Source organism: Nannospalax galili, unplaced genomic scaffold (assembly GCF_000622305.1).
Source record: "Nannospalax galili isolate Female #2095 unplaced genomic scaffold, S.galili_v1.0 scaffold646, whole genome shotgun sequence".
Taxonomy (NCBI): Eukaryota; Metazoa; Chordata; class Mammalia; order Rodentia; family Spalacidae; genus Nannospalax; species Nannospalax galili.
The window spans coordinates 250,654-269,548 of NW_008355279.1; the positions used below are offsets into that span (position 1 = coordinate 250,654).

Here is an 18,895-nt window from a genome sequence, read left to right on the forward strand (position 1 = left end):
GTGTAAATTTCCTGATGCTTTCAAAGTAAACTAAACACAAACAGAAACCACTAGGTACTGGGAAAGCTGATCCTTCACTTTATATAGAGATGTAACATCATGACTTACTAGGGATTTGCTCAAAGATAATCCCAGTTTAGGAACAGTGCCCCAAGAACATTTTCAAGAACAATTTTTAAGAAAAAATAATAAAAAAATAATACTCAAAGATTAGATGTTATGATAGAACTGTATACACGTACAGTAATATAGTCCTTTTAAACAGAAACTAAATTCTCCTGTGAAGAAACCTTCAGGATTCCAGTGAATTCTTTCAAAATTTTAAAGAAGAAATGGCACCACTTTTATACAAACTCTTCCAAGAAATAAAGAACATATATTCTCTAACTTGTTCTATAAAATCAACAGAATTTAAATATCAAAACCTATAAGATATAGAAAAAAAGAAAATGCAAGCCAAATTCTCTTACAAAGAGACAAAAGAAATCCTACTCAAGATAGCAAATCCACCAGGTGTGGTGGCTCATGTCTGTTATGCCAGCATTTAGGGGTCTGACCATGAAGGTCAAGGCCAGACTAGGCTACAGACTAAGACCCTAGCTCAAAAACCAAACAAACAGGGCTGGAGAGATGGCTCAGTGGTTAAGAGCACTGGTTGCTCCTGCAGAGGAACTGGGTTCGATTCCCAGCACCCGCATGGCGGATAACAACCATCCTAACTCCAATTCTAAGAGAATCCAATGCCCTCTTCTCATAGATATGCATTGCATGACATGGGTACACTTGCACACATACAGGTAATATACTCATACATATAAAATAAAAATAACAATTTTTTTTAAAATCAAAGATTAGCAAATCAACCAGGCATGATGGCTCACACCAGTAACCCCAGCATCAGGGCATTCAGGAGATTGCAGCAGGAGACTGATCACAAGTTCGAGCCCACACTAGGTTAAAGAGTAAGACTCTAGAAAAAACAAACAAAAGCTATTATCAAAGCAAATCTAGCAAGCATAGAAATGGTAACATATATTGAACAAGATAAATTTATTATGGAATTTCCAAGACTTTATAACATTCGAAACTTCAGTTGTAGCTCACCACATTTACAAAATGCAAGAGAAAATTCATATGATAATCTCAATATTCACAAGAAAATCATTTAATAAAACAGCACCAAGACTTTTTAAAACAAGAAGCAAGAGAAAGTTTTATAATCTAATAAAAATAGAACAATATTTAGCAAACATATTCATAATAAATATTAAAAGTCTTCTCAAATCAGGGATATCCCCACTATCAATTCAATGTATAAATGTCCAGCTTAATTTTATAAAAAGACCTAGAAATAAAAATTTTAAAATAATACCATTTGCAGCATCATTGAATACTCATAAAAATTAATAGACAGGATTATGATTTTTACATACAGAACTATAGTACATGGCTGAAAAAAGTAAGAAAAATCTAAAATGGAATCTAGTATTGTATACAATTTATACATACTAAAAACTCTAAATAATATATTCAAGTAAAAGTTTAAAGGTAATATAAATACCATATCCATTGAGATGAGCTCTCAACTCTGTAAAATTGACAGTTCTGCCAATTTCTCTATAGGTATGATACAATGCCAATTAAAACCATAACTCTGTGAATGCGTAGATAGATCAACTCTGGAATTTCTTTGGGAAGAGAGGGGAAGATGCCTATAGCCAAAATAATCTTGAATAAGAACAAAAATGGAAGACTTAAACAATGAAATATCAAAAATTATTATAACTTTATAGATATCAAAACAAAGATTCTAAAAAAGATCCAAAAGAGTCTGGTATTTTATTATGTCTTTTGGATGGAGTTTAAAACCAGACAATGGCAGATAGAACTCAGAAGAGTCGGTGTATCTAGGTAATTATTCAGGGTCCCAAGGAACTTGGTAGGTGTTCATAATCTATTTTGATGAGTTTGGTGCAGTTGTATTTTGTTTCATTGTTTGAAAATTCATCAAGCTGTGTACATAGAATCTGTGCCCTTTTCTAGATACATGTTATACATATATATGTTTATATATATAAATAATGTTTATTGAAAGTAATAAGAAAAAGGATTCTCATATAGCTAGTCATTGTCCTGTAAATAGATAAATTTCTCTTCCGCTCTTCACCATTTGTGCAGGCTAGTTGTTATTAGTCACAGCCTTGCTGTCTTTGAAAGAAATTAGCATCATAGCGTCCTCAGTCACTCCCAACTGATGTTCCATGTTTTCTGTCATCTCGTATCTCTTATTCTTAAGGCCATTTTCCAGAATTGATCATCTGTTTTTAGAATAGTATATTATTTCAGATGAGTTTATGATACAAACCAGAACTTATGCTTTTGAGATGAGGCTTGTTCTGGGCATTTGGACCTGCTGGCACTTCTCTCTGCTTCTCCACAGGCAATGATGAAGCTGTGGCTGACACCAGCAGGCGTGTCGGAGGAGCCCTAGCAAGGAAGGGGGCCCTTAAAAACAGACTGAATGATGCTGTTAAGCGACTACAGACAGCAGAGAGGGGTAAGTCAGAGTTGTGCGTGTTTGTTCACAGGCGTATAGGACAACCCTTCAGGGGAAAATTAGGTGATTCCTTGTCAATCTTTTCATATATTAATTTTTTCTTTCTGATGACAAAAGAAACAGTGTTCATTACCTCCCAAAAATTGCCCTAAGAAAAATAAAGCTGTAATCTTGGCACCCAGAGATGAGCTTTAAATTGAGAGCATTTTCTATCTTTTCTCTGTGCCCGTATTCATGTGCTGCATATGTATTTGAATGGGTCTGCTGTTTATAGTGCTTGGTGACTCTCCTGTGAACACCCATCTTGGCTAACAATATGCCCTAATTTGGTCATTGGATTCCTTTGGCCCCACTGTAAACAGCTTCCTTCTGTTATATGTCAAGTTAGTCTTATCAAATAAGCAGGGAAGTCACTGAGCCAACTAGAGAAATACACGCATTGGCTTTGGCTAATCTGGGACTCCGGTGGTGTCTTGGAAAGCTGTGATTGGAAGCGGACGCATCTTCACAGGCATGGCAACAGTTAAGACACTGATGCTGGATGCTGGTGTTTTGCTGAAGTGAACCAGCCTTGGGCACAGTACTGTAGAACCTGAATGCTCGGGCAGGAGAGGGCGTGTGCACTGAGAAGCCTTTCCAGGCTACTGCTGATTGATGCTTACTGCTGCTTGCTGGACTCTGTGCTGGAATTCACAGACCTAACCTAAGGGAATCAAAGTCACTATTGCCTTTCAGCTGACAAGAACACGGATGCTTGCCGCAGTTAGAGCACTTACTCCAACAGGCATAGCTAGTAGGAAAGAGAGTTAAGATTCAAAACAGCATTCACCAGAATCCAGAGCATGCAAGGTTAAATGAAACATCGCTTCACTTTAAAAGCTTGAAGTGACTTCTGATTATTTTTTTATCAGTAACACATCAGCCTTATGGAAAAAAGCAAAAACACAGATAAGAGAAAGCAGGAAAATCACCTATAATCCCATCACCTAGACAAACTTTTATTATTGTAAATTTTCATATCTTTATTTTAAATATGTAATATTTTTTAAATATTTTACTTATTTTCTTTTTAATGTGTGAGTGTCTTGCCTGCGTGTGTGTAAGCACACCCATGTCATGCAGTTCCTGGAGAGATCAGAAGGTGTCAAATCCCCTGGAACTGGAGTAACAGATGGTTGGTTGTTAGCTGACATGTGGGTGCTGGGAATCAAACCTGGGTTAAGAACAGTCAGTGCTCTTAAGCACTGAGCCATCTCCCCAGCCCCAAATATGTCATAATTTTTTGAATCTTTGTATGTGTTTGATATGTGTGTGCGTGGGTGCTTGCACAGGTGGGCGCACATGCACACAAGGTGTGTGTGCACCACAGCATGCTGTGGAAGTCAAAGAACAACCTCGGGTGCTGATCCGCAATAGCTACCTTCTTTAAGACAGTGTTTGAGACAGGCTCTCTTTATTCGCCCCTAGCTGGCCCACCACCTTCTAGGGAGTCTCCCATCTTTACCTCCCATATTACCAAAGGAGCTCTGAGATTACACACGCACACCACATCTGGCTTTATGTGGGTTCTGGGGGAGTTCCAGCCTAAATATTTAATAATTTTAAAATAAAAATTACATTGTAATATTAAAACTTTCCTGAAACTTACTTGTATTTTGAAAAAAATACCTTTTCTTGTTAGTTTACTTCCATACTAAATGTAACATCACTTTTATGGCAAAAATGTTCCACAGAATATTCTTTCATAAAAGGAAGAGACATATATGATTAATTTCAGATGTGAGCATCATACAAGTTAAAACTTCATATGCACTTTCTGTGACTTTCTAACCAGATTGCTAACCGGGGGAAGTACTATTGGTCTTTTTGTTGTTGCTGTAATTTACCTCTTAATTTAAAAATATTTTCAATAAACTGCTTGGTATTAATGAGCTGCAGAGTCTTGCAAATTCTCATATTAATACTGTTTATCATATCCTAGTTCATTTAGCGTATACCGTGATTAACCTCTGTTTAAAAGTCATAGTCTTCTTTAACATCCTCAAATTTGAAGTCTGCTTCATTCCTGTGGTGAAAATTATGTCAGTGCTCTCCAGCAAATGTCCTATTGCCCTTCAGAGTGAATGCCCTTCTGCTCTGTGTGCAGGGGATGCCCAGCACCGCCTGGACCAGTCCAAGCTGGTCATCGAGGAGGCCAACAAGACGACAATGGAGGTCCAACAGGTCACTGCTCCGATGGCCAACAATCTCAACAACTGGTCTCAAAACCTGCAAACTTTTGACTCTTCTGCGTATAACACTGCAGTGGACTCAGCTCAAGATGCAGGTATCTCTTACAAGCTTCCCAGTTTTGTTTTTATTTTACTTTTTATTGAATTTTTGTAATTTTCATATAACACAGTTTGATGGTATTTAGCTCCCCTCCCCATCCGCACCACCCCCCATTGCCCGCACCCCAATTTAAAGTACTCTCATATATATAATATGGCCTATAAAGTGTGATTGGTGTCACCAAATGTCCTTCAGTGTGGGTCCATCCCTGGGCCCACCCAGAGTCCCATTCCTGTAAGACACTGTCTCTCCCGCCTCTCAGCAGCCATCAATTGCCAAAAGTTCCTTAGGGTGGGTAGCTCAGAAACTTCCCATTAAACTCTACACATCTTTTGATAGGACATGGTTTACTCCTTTGGGGTTTTAGGTTGGAATGCTGTAGAAGCTAATTTAGAAAAGAGAAACATTTTCATCTGTTTTCTTATCTATATGCTTGTACTCATACGAAATACATGTAAATTTCACATAAACTATAGGCAAATTGAAGTAATTTTTTCTATGTGAAATAATGGTAACAATTATTTTTATCAATATAAGATAGATCCTTTAGGGTAAAAGTTTCATCAAATGCTAGAGAATAGTGAAATACTGTCTCATTTTAGGAAATAAACTATTAAGTGGAATTTCTTTTACTAAAGACCATTTAGGCCTTCTGCCTACCTAAATAAATACGGATATTATCAACAAATACCACATATGTGTGTTGGCCAATTTAAATATTCAATTTTATAGCAATTTTATAGTGTATAGATAGTAAAAATCACTTAATAGCTGAGAAATTTCCTTTACTCCTTTCACATATTTTTATTCAGACGCGTCATAACTTCTCAGATATCGATGTCTACCAATATCACAACAAATCAGGACTAAAATTCTTAGTCATTCTCTACAAGCCGTCCTCCAAAATAGTTTTACAGACTCTATTTCTTTCACTTGCATCTGAATTCGGAAATAGTCATGAATCTATATGTGCTCTGTCTAGCACTAGAAATTCTACCATGATTTACAAATACCCATTGTCATAGCAGGAAAATAGATCTTCTACACCACTTTTTTCATATGTATTCATGAGTTCATCCATGTACCTACTCATTTAATTTTTCTTGACTTTTTACCTTTAAAACATTAATCATGTTCAGTGGTAGCGCACTAGTCTAAAATGTGTAAAGTCCTAGGTTTTATTGCTAGCATCGAAAAAAACACCCTGTCCACACATAAATATTCAGTATTTCTTGCCTTGGGAATATTTGCTTATCTGTACTAAATTTCTTTTTCTTCTTTTTTCATTTGTCCTATCAAGTTGTCATAATAATCTCCCAGGACTGGCACCAACTGAAATTGTTTCAGGTTGCTGCATTTTCCTCAAAGAGCTTTTTTTTGGTCCAAAACAAAGTAAATTAGGGGTTGGAGAGATGACTCAGAGGTTAAGAGCACTACCTGCTGTTACAGAGGACCTGGGTTCTGTTCCCAGTACCCACATGGCGACTAATAACCATTCATAACTCCAGTTCCAGGAAATTCAACACCCTCTTCTGACCTCTGTGAGCACTGCACAACACAGGTACACTTATACATGCAGGCAATACCTTCGTACATGTAAAATAAATAATAATAATAAATAAAATATTTTAAAACAAAGTAAATTAAACAACATACCATAATATGTTAGAGTCTATATAAAGTGGTTTCCTTTTTCTAAGAAGATTGAAGGTAAAAGGTGACCCTGTCTTATATACAATTCCATGAGCAAAATCTAATGCAATGCTTCAGATACAGTTTATTGCTTTTACTCTTTATAGATCACTACAGTATAAAATGGCTACTGTAGTCAGTGCTCCAATATTCACCTCTGTGTTGATCAATACAATAAAGTAACAGTTGCTATTATCTTAATTCTACCCCTTGTCCTAGAGAAGCATCTTGCTTCTCCCAAGTGCAAAGACATATCCCAGTTCTCACTGAAATATTTCCTGAATCTGAATTTAGTTTGGCTCTTGTAGGAGGCTTGCTGTGGTCTGATGCTCGATGACAGGATGCTGCACTCAGAAAGGACACTAATTCTCTGGGCTAGTGGTTCTCAAACATTAGCATGCTCCAGAATCCCCTGGAGAGTTTGTTGAGCAGATTGCTGGACCCCACACCCAGAACTTCTCATTCAGTAGGTTTGGGATGAGCCAAAAAATTTGCAGATCCAATGGGCCAGTGAGTGGCCCAGCAGGCAAAGCCTCCAGCCTCCAAGTCCAATGGCCTGAGTTCCATCCCTAGGACCCACAGGGTAGAAGGAGATAACTGACTTCCACAAGTTGTCCTCTGATCTCTACACGTGCACCATAGCATACATACACATAGATGCATACAATTGTGCATACACACATACATACACAATAAGTAAAATATAATGATAATTTTAAAGAGTTTTCATGTCCAGATTCATTGGGAGGCTGATGATGTTGACTCAAGGACCACACTTGAAGAACCACTGTGCAACTGATAAAAACTGGGGGAAAATCATGCCATTCTCTATGTTCAGTGTTTCTCCCCTCAGCCTGTACCCTATTAACTTGTGTTCTTCTCCATATATATAATGAATTCAAAAAATAGAAGGTGGATCTGGAGAGATGGCTCAGTGGTCAAGAGCACTGGCTGCTCTTACAGAAGACCCAGGTTCAAATCCCAGCACCCACATGGGTGCTAACGACCATCCATAACTCCAGTTCCAGGGGATCCAATACCATCTTCCATCCTCTGAGAGCACTGTATGACACAGGTACACTTACATACATGCAGGTAATACACTCCCACATGAAATAAAAATTAAAAAATAGAACTTGTAGGAAGGCAGTAGCTCAGTCATAGGCCTGGCGAGGGAGCCCAGCTGAACTAGGCTGGATGAGGGAAATATGTGCATTGCCCTAACCTCTTCCTCTCTTTTGCTGCCCCCCCCACTTGTCTCCTAAACAACCAAGGGTTGTTGTGTTATTGAAGGAAGTTCAGGACCAAAAGAGGAGGAAAGAAAGGAAGAGAGGAAGGGAGGGAGAGAGGGAAGGAGGGAGGGAGGGAGAAAGGAAGGAGAAAAGTCAGTGCAATCTGCTTTCAGCATCATGTCTGGGCTGTCGTCTAAAACTACAAGGCCACCCCCTCTTACCGTGCACAGCTGCCTCTTTGCTGGGTGCTCCTGGTTCCTTCTATCTAACTCTGCCTCCACTGCAATAGTACCATCAGCAGCAATGTGATGTCCACATAACTTCTCGAAAAACAACTTTCTCCCCTTCACCCAGTAAAATTCCTTTTCACTTATTATTTTTTGTTTGTTTTTTCAATTTTTACAAAAACTTTATTGAGAATTTCATACATGCATATAAAGTGTTTTGATCAACTCCATGCCTGCTCCCTCCCCTCCAACACCTCCCATATCTCCCCATCACTTTTTTTTCTTTTCTTTTTTTTTCCTCTTTCATTTATTTATTTTTATGGGCTTTTGGCTACTCCAACATTCCCCCCTCTGAAGAGATAACCCTAAAATCTTTTAAGAATTAGATACAAGCTCCAAAATACTTATGACATTTTTGGCCTTTGGAACAGAGTATGTTGCTAAGAGGCCCAAGGACATTTTGACTTTTAACCAAGAAATTGGCTACTTTTCTTTGGGGTCTTTTTACCCTAACTGCCTAGCCAATTCCTACCTCCTATTTTTATCACTCCATCTTCTGAAGGGGTTACCTAAATTGCCAATAGGGAATCAAGACATCAGGATGCAGACTGCTCTGGCTTCTTCCATGCTGAACAGGGACACAGGGTGAGGCAACTTGTAATGCTAATAACTCTTGCCTTTACTTCTCCTTCACATCTCCTAGTCACAATTCAAGGACTTTCTTTTCCCCTCAGAGATAAGAGTTATGCAATTTGGGAGTCTTTTAGATAGACCCCTTTCACTTATTCTATCAATCTATATTAGGAATGCCTGGAACCTGAGATACATGATTAAGGGAACATCTGTATGTTGATCATGGTGCCTGCCCTTTAGAAATACACATTATGAGTCAGCATGTTCCACATTCCATTTACAAATCAATACGTACACTAAATGTCACAAGAAGAATGGATTATGCTTTGGGCTTTACTATTCATTTTGTAGGGTTAAAGATAATGTCCTATAGTTCGACCAGAGATAATGTTATGCTCACTGTCTCTTCACTTGAGTCTTAAAATATAATTAACATTGAGACATTTATTCAAGTGACTCATTTTTCTTATTGCAGTAAGAAATCTCACAGAGGTTGTCCCCCAGCTCCTGGATCAGCTTCGTACTGTGGAGCAGAAGCGGCCTGCAAGCAATGTCTCTGCCAGCATCCAGAGGATCCGAGAGCTCATTGCTCAGACCAGGAGTGTTGCCAGCAAGGTATGTGATAAGAGGTGCCATCAGTCACTGAAGGATAATGAGAACTGACTTCCAACTCCTCAGCAGCTTCTGAAGCCTGGAGCCTTTCTACCATATTATTTTCTAAGGTCACATGAGAAGCTTTGAAAATTAAACCAGTCAGGTGGTGGCATGTGCCTGCAATCCCAGCACTAGGAGGCAGAGACAGGAGGATCATAGCACATTTGAGGCCAGCCTTACACAGAAAATTCCAGGCCTTCCAGGCCTACAGAGCAAGATCGTGTCTCAAAAATAAAATACAAATAAATAAACATACAAATAATTTTTAAAGCAAAGTAATTCCTAGTCCCAGTGTCAGACTGACAAACGGTTCAACACCTATAGTATTTTGTTACTTGATTATTCTAGTGTGTAGCCAAAATGAAGTTCTGTTCAACAAAGCTCATAAACAAAAGAAATCAAGTTAAGTTTCGATAAAAAGACTCAATTCAATATTATAATTAATCATTTTAACAGCTGTGTTAATGCAATTACTATACGGAATAATCTTGCCCATCTGTCTCACCTCTTCAAGAATTCCCTGGTAAAACATGTACTATATGAAGGTTTTAGTGATCATGCTGCAGGCTTACCTGAGGAGTCATGAATGGAAAAAACTAAACAAATACCCTGGTCTGAGATTCTATTACAGAGGCAGTCTAGGAACAAGTTATCTACCTCTGGTGTTGGTCAGAGCACATCCTGACACAACAATTAACATTTTCAGTGTAGCAAAAGAGGGCTCATGTGTGGGCCCTTCTTCAGTTTGTTTTTATTGATTTATAGACTAGCCTCATTTTTACAACAAAATTATGTGGTTTTATTTTCTCCGTTAGGAATTACACTGAACAGGCTACTAGCCCTAAGGACTGACAGAATAAGAGATCTATTATTTTATAATGTTGGGGATTATTCCTAGTAAATAAACCCAACTTTCAAGAGATTTCTAACTAATAGTTCTGTCTTACAATTACCTTATTTGGATACTTCAGTGACTATTTCAGAAAAGACTATTTTAAAGATACAGTAAGAAACATCATTTTAAGCTGGGTGTGGTAGCACACATCTATAATCCCAGAACTTGGGAAGCTGAAGCAGGAGAATTATGGGTTCAGGGCCAGCCTGAGTTACATAAGAAATTTCCAGGACCCTGTCTAAATAAATAAATAAATAGTGGCATTTTAGAAACAAAGTTTCTATTAGTGTTTTCTTGAACTCTTCTTCAATGGTGTTTATATGGAGTCCAACATTGGAACTCCAATCACAAAACAAGGCACTACACAAAGACTGTGCACAGCCATTGGCACTAGTTCATCTCCAGAATGTGGCATTTTTCATCTACACATGTAGCTTCTCAGACTCTCAGTTTTCACAGAAATACTCAGTGCCACACACTGCTCAATTGTTTGTTGAGATATATTATTGCTCTCTACCAAACTGACATCAGAAGACAGCCATGCTCCAAGTACTGGAGAATAGAATCTTGAGCCTAGCTGATTATCAACATCAACAAAACCAATATTAGTTGATGTAAATACATCTAATTATTCAAGAAGGTTTATACAGGCAGCATGGGTATACACATTGCCAAATGCCCTAAGAATCCCCAGCAAATCAGATCAGTCCCTCATGTCGTATTGGGCCTCTAATGTTCTGAACTTGTACTTTACCCTGATGCTTTTCTGCAAATCATTATAAGAAATGGCTAAAGGAATTTCTTATCACAATTATTATAATGAGAGAGCCAGGGACTGGAAAGTACTTTATAGTTATCATCTTGTTTTGTTCTCACAGCCTGTTTACTATGTCATTTTACAGATGAGGAGACAGAATGCTGACAGACTTGCTTAAAGTTGCCTAGTTATTAAATGAAGTGGCAGGTGTCCAAAACAGAAGTCTGTACCTAACACTGACTGTCCAGGTGTGGTTAGGGATGCTTCTCACAGCTTCTTTCTGTCCATCCTGCTTTTGTGATGAAGCGAACCTTAAATCCAAGTAGAGAGTAGCTGGTTACTCCCATAATATTCATGCCACCATTGCCAGCCCAGTTGTTATTGTAGTTCACAGGATTCTCAGCTGGGTCAAGTTGATGATTATACTTTCCTTCCAGTAGCATACAGTACCTTCCATTACCATGAAGGCTAGCCAGTAGAAATGAGGCTCTAAAGTCAGCACCAGTTTGATTTTGCCCTTATTTGTTCTACAACTCATGTATGTAGTATCTTCAGCAAGAGGGTCTTACAATTCACTTGGGCAACCAAGAGCAGGGGCAATGGGGCCCTTGGTCAACAGCTTCTAGAGAGGGAGTCCATCCCTGGAACTGAGGTGGATTTTTTTCATTATCCTATGATGCCTAGATGAGGCAGTGTCCCCCATTATAGGGTAGCTCCTTTGAATCTCTTCCTATAATGTATATGTACACTTTAGGAAGCTTCTATAGAGGTGGGTTTCCATGTGGCTTTTTCTGAAGGTCTTTGTTGTTACTTATCCTTCTCCATCCTTCAAAGCACTTTTAATGGAACAACTTTGTAACTGCAGATCCAAGTCTCCATGATGTTTGATGGCCAGTCAGCTGTTGAAGTACACCCCAAAGCCAGCGTGGATGACCTGAAGGCCTTCACGTCCATCAGCTTGTATATGAAGCCACCTGTGAAGCAGCCAGAGCTGGCTGGGACTGGGACTGCAGACCAGTTTGTCCTCTACCTGGGAAGCAAAAATGTAAGCACATGGGAATTTAAAGGAAAGGATAGTATTATCCTCTGCCTTAAACAAAGCTACCTAGAAAAGCAAATTCTCATGCAAGTCATGATTGAAAGGCAAGAAAGACCCTCTGCATGGGGGATGTTTTTAGATTGCTACCTTGCAGTATCCTGTTAGTAACTTGAATGAGTCTGAACAAAGCTTTTAAACAGCCTTTGGAATAACTCAGCCTATGTATACTGATGCTGAATCCTGTTTGAAGATACATAGCAATTGGTTTTGTCAAGATGCATTATACCCCTGGGTTAAGCTGACAACACTAGCATACTCCTGGCAGATGCTTCCCTCTCTCCTGACCCACACCCCAACCTGGGAAGCACACTTTGATGCAGTCCTAGAGAAGCTGGAAATGGAAAGCTGATGCCAGTCTAACAGCAACTTAGAGTGATACTTCAAGCCAGAAATTGTTTGTATATATCAAGTCTTCAGACTGATGATGATGCTTTGAAGAAATATAGATGATACTCATTTGTATGAACTGTACTTAGTGACTCCTTGACATTTCAGGTCAAAAAAGAGTATATGGGTCTTGCAATAAAAAATGATAACCTGGTATACATTTATAATCTGGGAACTAAGGATGTGGAGATTCCCCTGGACTCCAAACCCGTCAGTTCCTGGCCTGCTTACTTTAGTATCGTCAAGATTGAGAGGTAAGGGAACCTGTGAAAAGGGGCTCACTTATACGGACATTTCATAAGAAATCAATTGAACACACACAGTCTTCCTATGGATGTTAGAAGCATTTTCTTTTTCATCTTATTCTTTTTTCTTCCATTATTACCACCGTTCTTTCCAAACACGAGAAAAAGGAGATATTACAAAAACTTATCATTTCTAAATAACAGTCTGGTATCAGATTGTTTTACCTCACCTCATTTTTTTAAAATGAGATATCTTAGGGCCGGGCACGGTGGCGCACGCCTTTAATCCCAGCACTCGGGAGGCAGAGGCAGGCGGATCCCTGTGAGTTCAAGGCCAGCCTGGTCTACATAGTGAGTTCCAGGACAGCTGGGGCTACAGGGAGACCCTGTCTCAAAAAGATCGAAAAAAAAAAATGAGATATCTTTTTTCTACTTTCCTTTGATCTTTGATATTCTATATGTGCTCAATAATGTGATAAAATCAAACCACCAATTTTGTGATGAAGTGATACTAACATTTTGACATTATGAAAGTATTTTCTACCAATTGTCGGCCTAAAAAGAGTGAAAACGCCTTTGTTCACCAGGGTTGGGAAACACGGAAAGGTGTTTTTGACAGTCCCAAGTCTCAGCAGCACCGCAGAAGAAAAGTTTATTAAGAAGGGAGAGTTTGCAGGAGATGATTCCTTGCTGGATCTGGACCCCGAGGACACTGTATTTTATGTTGGTGGGGTGCCTTCAAACTTCAAGGTGAGCTAAGCAGCTATATTTGGCTTAGTACAAATCTTCAGTGGTTCTTTTAATCCATAAACCTATAATGACTGGAGGCCAAAGCAACTCTAATAACTACTCTATAGCCAACACTTGAAGATCAACTGATTTCATTCTGATATATGTAAAGGTAATTAATATTATCCCCAGGGTAAGAATTACTATGATCTGCTACAAGGATGTTCTTAACTTGGGGTGCCACTGGCTTGGATCCAGACTCCAGCATTGCAGATGGCAATTTCAAAAACCGCTACGTTAGCTATATAGATGCATTATAGAGTATCTGAGACAAGAGCAGATAGGGCCTAAGGGAGAAGACGAGACCTGAAAAAGTGTGGATCAAGGAAAGGCCCAAGATGTAGAGAGTCTATCTAGTCTTCCATCCCGATACTTTTGCTTACTAGCTGTGGGCATATGTAAAACCAACAAAGCACTGCTCGTTTAAGTAGTTTGGTGTAGAGCTGATACAAACCCTGGTCTGAAGAGATGTTTATGGAAATGGGTAGGTCCCTTTGACATGCAGTCAACTTTATTTCCTGTTTTTCAATGTCTGGATGAAGCATGGCCATGGCGTAATTAATTTTATTTCTCTGTTGCACAGCTCCCTGCCAGCTTAAACCTACCAGGTTACTCAGGCTGCCTGGAGTTGGCCACTCTGAATAATGACGTGATCAGCTTGTACAACTTTAAGCACATCTATAATATGGATCCCTCCAAATCAGTGCCCTGTGCCAGGTAAGAGACAGTGAAGAGCGTGAAATCCTTCAATAGTCAGGCACAAGAAGCTGGTAGGACAAGTGTGAGTCAATACGCAGATTCTTAAACTTATCTATGGAGAAAATACTTGTGAAACTGCATAATTGCCAGGCCTATGGCACATTCTTCAGTTTTTCTCTGCCACAGATGAGCATATACAGTATTAAAAATTATTCATTTTTATAGCTTTGATTTAGGAGTCCACAGATAAGCATGCACAGTATTAAAAAATTATTCTTTTTTGTATATTTGATTTAGGAGTCCAGGATCAGGGGTTTCTTTGAAGACATCGGTTATTGGGAAATTCCTTTAAAACAGTTTACCTAATTCATTTATGAACACTTCATTTCTTCCCTGCAGATAACAGGACTTCATTTAAACACTATCAAGTCAATGGAAGACACTCTGAAAACTGGTTCATTCTCACTTGGAAAACATAACATAAATTGTAACGTTCCTATGACCCTGTGTTTCCATTTCAGAGATAAACTGGCTTTCACTCAGAGTCGGGCTGCAAGTTACTTCTTTGATGGCTCCAGCTATGCCGTGGTGAGGGACATCACAAGGAGAGGGAAATTCGGTCAAGTGACTCGCTTTGACATAGAAGTTCGAACACCAGCTGACAATGGCCTTGTGCTCCTGATGGTCAATGGAGTGAGTTTTTAAAAAACTCCTACCTCTCCTCCAGGCTCTTTGCTTTCTGGTATTCATCTTTCCAGGAACTGCCCCCGCCCCAGTTGAGTGTGCCATGCCATCAAACTGAACATCTAGTTTAGAAAGCAAAACTGGATTTTTTTCTTCAGAGAAGCTATGATAGCAATAAATTAAAATAATCCTAAGATTCGCTTCTCCACACTACATTTTTAATCTATAATAGCTCACACCCAAGATATGTAGCGTATGTATGTATTTGTAAAGGCATCTGTCCTTATAAACAATATACGTGTGGTAAGTACAAACATACATATACAGACATCCAAAAGCAGTGATAAAATTAAATTTTATAAACTAAAATTTTAAAATATAAATATTTTAACAAAATTAATTCTTATTAATGATACAGAAACTTTTGCTCTTACTAAAGGTTGTCTTAATAAATGACAATGGTAGTGAGAATGAGATGATCAAACATGCTAAATACTTTTGAAATTCTTTTTCAATGCTTTGTAATATAGTGATTCAAGAATATAATCCTAACCCACACTGAAGGACATTTGGGGACACAAATCAGACTCTAAGGCTGTCTTATATATCTAGTAGAGTATATTAAATTGAGCAGGAGGCAGTGAGGGGAGGTGTAAGTAGAGAAGGGGATCTGAATACCATCAAACAAGATTTTATGAAAACTGCAAAACTTCCATAAAATTAAGTTTAAATACATAATTCTAAATTCAATTTATTTCATTGCTAAGTTTTATTGGCTGTCATAACTGGATAGAACACCTCCCCAAAATAAAAAATATAAAGTATGTATCATTAGCTGTGCCTACTAAATCATGCACATTTTATTTAATTTCATGCTCCAATTGGCAAAGGTAATCTTTTATACTTGGCTGGCACATTATTCTCTTTCCGGATGTCAGTTCTTCTATGCGAATCAGATATCGTATCATTTTGTAAACTTTAATAAAATAGCACCAATCCAGGAAAAGTCTTCATTTCAAGGATTTTTAAACAGATTATAGATTTCTTCTCACAAGAATTTTGAAAGTACGAGATATGACTTAAAGCTGTGATTAGTGATTGGGGTTTTCCACATGATGACAGAGTCATTCTACAGTGCTGTTTTTCTGAGAAGATAAAAAGAATTGGTGATGAGGAAAAATAAATATATATTTCAAAATTTAAAAAACTAGTGCAGATATAAGAGGTTTTATGAAGAAGACTGTGTCAACTAATGTGATTTACTGTGTTATTTCCATACATGCATACGTTAGGCACTGTCTTTAATCTGCCCTTTGTGTAAACACTCTCTCCTCCCTTCTCTCCCCATTTCTCAATTCAGTTAAATCTGACTCTGCTTCGTAATGGCAGATGCTCTCACCTCACACCTTCTTTCTCTCTACAGAGTATGTTTTTCAGCCTAGAAATGCGCAATGGCTACCTTCATGTGTTCTATGACTTTGGATTCAGCAATGGCCCTGTGCATCTTGAAGACACATTGAAAAAAGCCCAAATTAATGATGCAAAATACCACGAGGTACAATCACTATGGTTTGGGTGGTTTGGATTTTTACACTTAGATCTCTTTATCATCAGGAGACCAATGAAATAGGTGGGCGAGTAAACACTTTCACATCTACAGAGCAGCTGATGAACCCTTATCTATTCAACCTCAAAAAGCACATGTCAACCTCTAATAAAAGTCACTAGAATATCCCTTTTAATTAAAATAAATTCATTGACCAAAAGACTCCTGTTATCTTAATATCTTGATTAAAAAGATAGCTCTCATGTTATATTAGGTTAACTCAAACACACACAGAAAGGGTTGCAGTGAAACTTTGGAAAATATTAGATATGTCAACTCAATCAGGCTGGTAATATGATGGGTATTTCCATATGTTCAAATTTATCAAATTGTATAACTTAAATATGTGCACTTTGTACATCAATTATCCCTTAACCAAGCTTTTTTAAAAAGGAAATAGAGGCTTATAATTCCTTTGCAAATCCCCTCAGGAGAAGCAGAAGAAAATAAGATACTAGGTGTCCTAGTTTCTTCTTCATTGCTGTGACAAAACACTCTGATCAATACCAACTTGGGGAGGAAAGGGTTTATTCAGCTTACATCTCCCAGGTCGCAGTTCATCAGGGAGCCCAAGGTAGGAACTCAGGGCAGGAACCTGGAAGCAGGAGCTGGAGCACAGGCCATGGAGGAGCGCTGCTTACTGGCTTGCTCCCCTGGCCCCTGCTCAGCCTGCTTTCTTATGCAACACAGGCCCACCTGCCCAGGTATGACACCACCCACAGTGGGCTGGGCCTTCCCACATCACTCATCAAGAAGATGCCCTTCAGACATGGCCACAGGCCAGTCCAATAGAGGAAATTCCTCGATTGAGGCTCCCTCAACCCAGGTGTATCAAGTTGACACTAAAGCTATCCAGCATACTAGGTCTCATGGAAAAATTTTGCCTGGGCCAATTCCCTTTCCATAAAGGGATTTTCCCCCAGGAAATGTGAACTGCTAGTTATAAAAGAAATAACTTTCATACCTGTGAATAAAAAGGAAGCTCTATTCCTATCTTATGGACAAACAAGAACAACATGGAGGACCAGCTGTAACAGCCAGAATAGTTAAAATGTATGTCTGCCAAAAACTAATTATTAGATAGATTCACAATACCTTATTTTTCCCAGATCTCAATCATTTACCACAATGACAAGAAAATGATTTTGGTAGTTGACAGACGGCATGTCAAGAGTATGGATAATGAAAAGATGAAAATACCTTTCACAGACATCTACGTTGGGGGTGCTCCCCCAGAAGTTTTACAGTCCAGGTAAGGCTTTTTATTAATAGCTGTTCATTGTTAATGATGTACTAGTGCATTCAACACCCAAGTTTAAACCCCCTGCTTTTGCTTTTACACACCTCCCACAGGTAGACACACACACACATTCACGAACCAGTAAACACATTTCACAAGCCAGTCATTATGATCTCCTTAAATCAGCATCTCATGAATGTAATTTACAGGTTTCTTTAATATAACATTACTTTTAGAAAATGGTCTAATGTATTTCTCAACAAGAGGAAAAGCAGGACTCACCCTCCCATCTCCCCCACCGGTCTCTCTTCCTAGCCTGGGTCCTGTCCCATTCCTAGTCTTAGCGCCCCAGACACCCGGGACCCACCACTGCTTCTTCCTGATCCCGGGCCTCCAGAGCAACACAGTTCCTTCTCAGGACTAGCCTGCTTCTGGGCCTGGCCCTGCCCTCACCTAACTGCTTCCCCTCTCTCTGACCTGCAGGCTTCTCTCTCCTGGGTAGGTCAGTCGGACCCTCCGAGCCTTGATTCCCCTAGCCTCATGCACCCTCCCATTTCCCCACTGGTCTCTCCACCTAGCCTGGGTCCTGTCCCATTCCTTGTCTTGGCACCCCACACATGGGGAACCACCACTGCTTCCTGATCCTTTGCATCCAGACAGACTCAGTTCCTTCTCAGGTCCCCAAAAGGACTCTGGGCCTGGCCCCGCCTATACCTTCCTCTGCCTCCCTGGGTCTGCACAACCCCCAGCCTCTTTCCTGGAGGACAGGGCTGACTTTTCCTCTTCCTGGTCCTTTGCATCCAGACCAACCCAGCCCCTCAGTGCAGACCCCAGGGGGCCTAGGGGGCCGCCTCCCGCCCCCATCTCCCTTCGCACCTCCGGGTGCACAGCCACCAGCTGCCCTAGACCAGCATCTTTCCTGGCCAGGCTCCCTAACCCTCAAATTCCTGAGGCCAAAACCTATACTGGAGGGATCCAGACCTTAGGAGAAAGCCTGAGAGCATCTGATCCTCATCTGACTTGGGCCTCTTGGGAACTCCCAAAGACAAAAGCAATCTGGCCACTCCAATATAAAATTAAAAGAGAGAACTGGAAGCTTAGACAAACCAGCTTTTCATGTCCCCAAAATAAACCACAAAGACATAAAAAGTTCACAAAAAAAGCAGAC

General features: G+C 39.4%; 1 protein-coding gene across 2 annotated transcripts in view; it reads left to right on the forward strand.

Moving 5' to 3' along the window:
- Positions 1-18,895, forward strand: part of Lama4 (laminin subunit alpha 4) — a 162,751-nt gene that overhangs the window by 104,455 nt on the left and 39,401 nt on the right. For both annotated transcript variants that reach the window (XM_008852394.3, XM_017803011.2), the window contains exons 17-26: positions 2,441-2,557; positions 4,704-4,883; positions 9,148-9,287; positions 11,844-12,023; positions 12,573-12,718; positions 13,297-13,459; positions 14,082-14,215; positions 14,719-14,890; positions 16,305-16,436; positions 17,597-17,739. In XM_008852394.3, the coding sequence (XP_008850616.1) occupies positions 2,441-2,557; positions 4,704-4,883; positions 9,148-9,287; positions 11,844-12,023; positions 12,573-12,718; positions 13,297-13,459; positions 14,082-14,215; positions 14,719-14,890; positions 16,305-16,436; positions 17,597-17,739 (1,507 nt within the window). The remainder of the gene's footprint in view (positions 1-2,440; positions 2,558-4,703; positions 4,884-9,147; positions 9,288-11,843; positions 12,024-12,572; positions 12,719-13,296; positions 13,460-14,081; positions 14,216-14,718; positions 14,891-16,304; positions 16,437-17,596; positions 17,740-18,895) is intronic.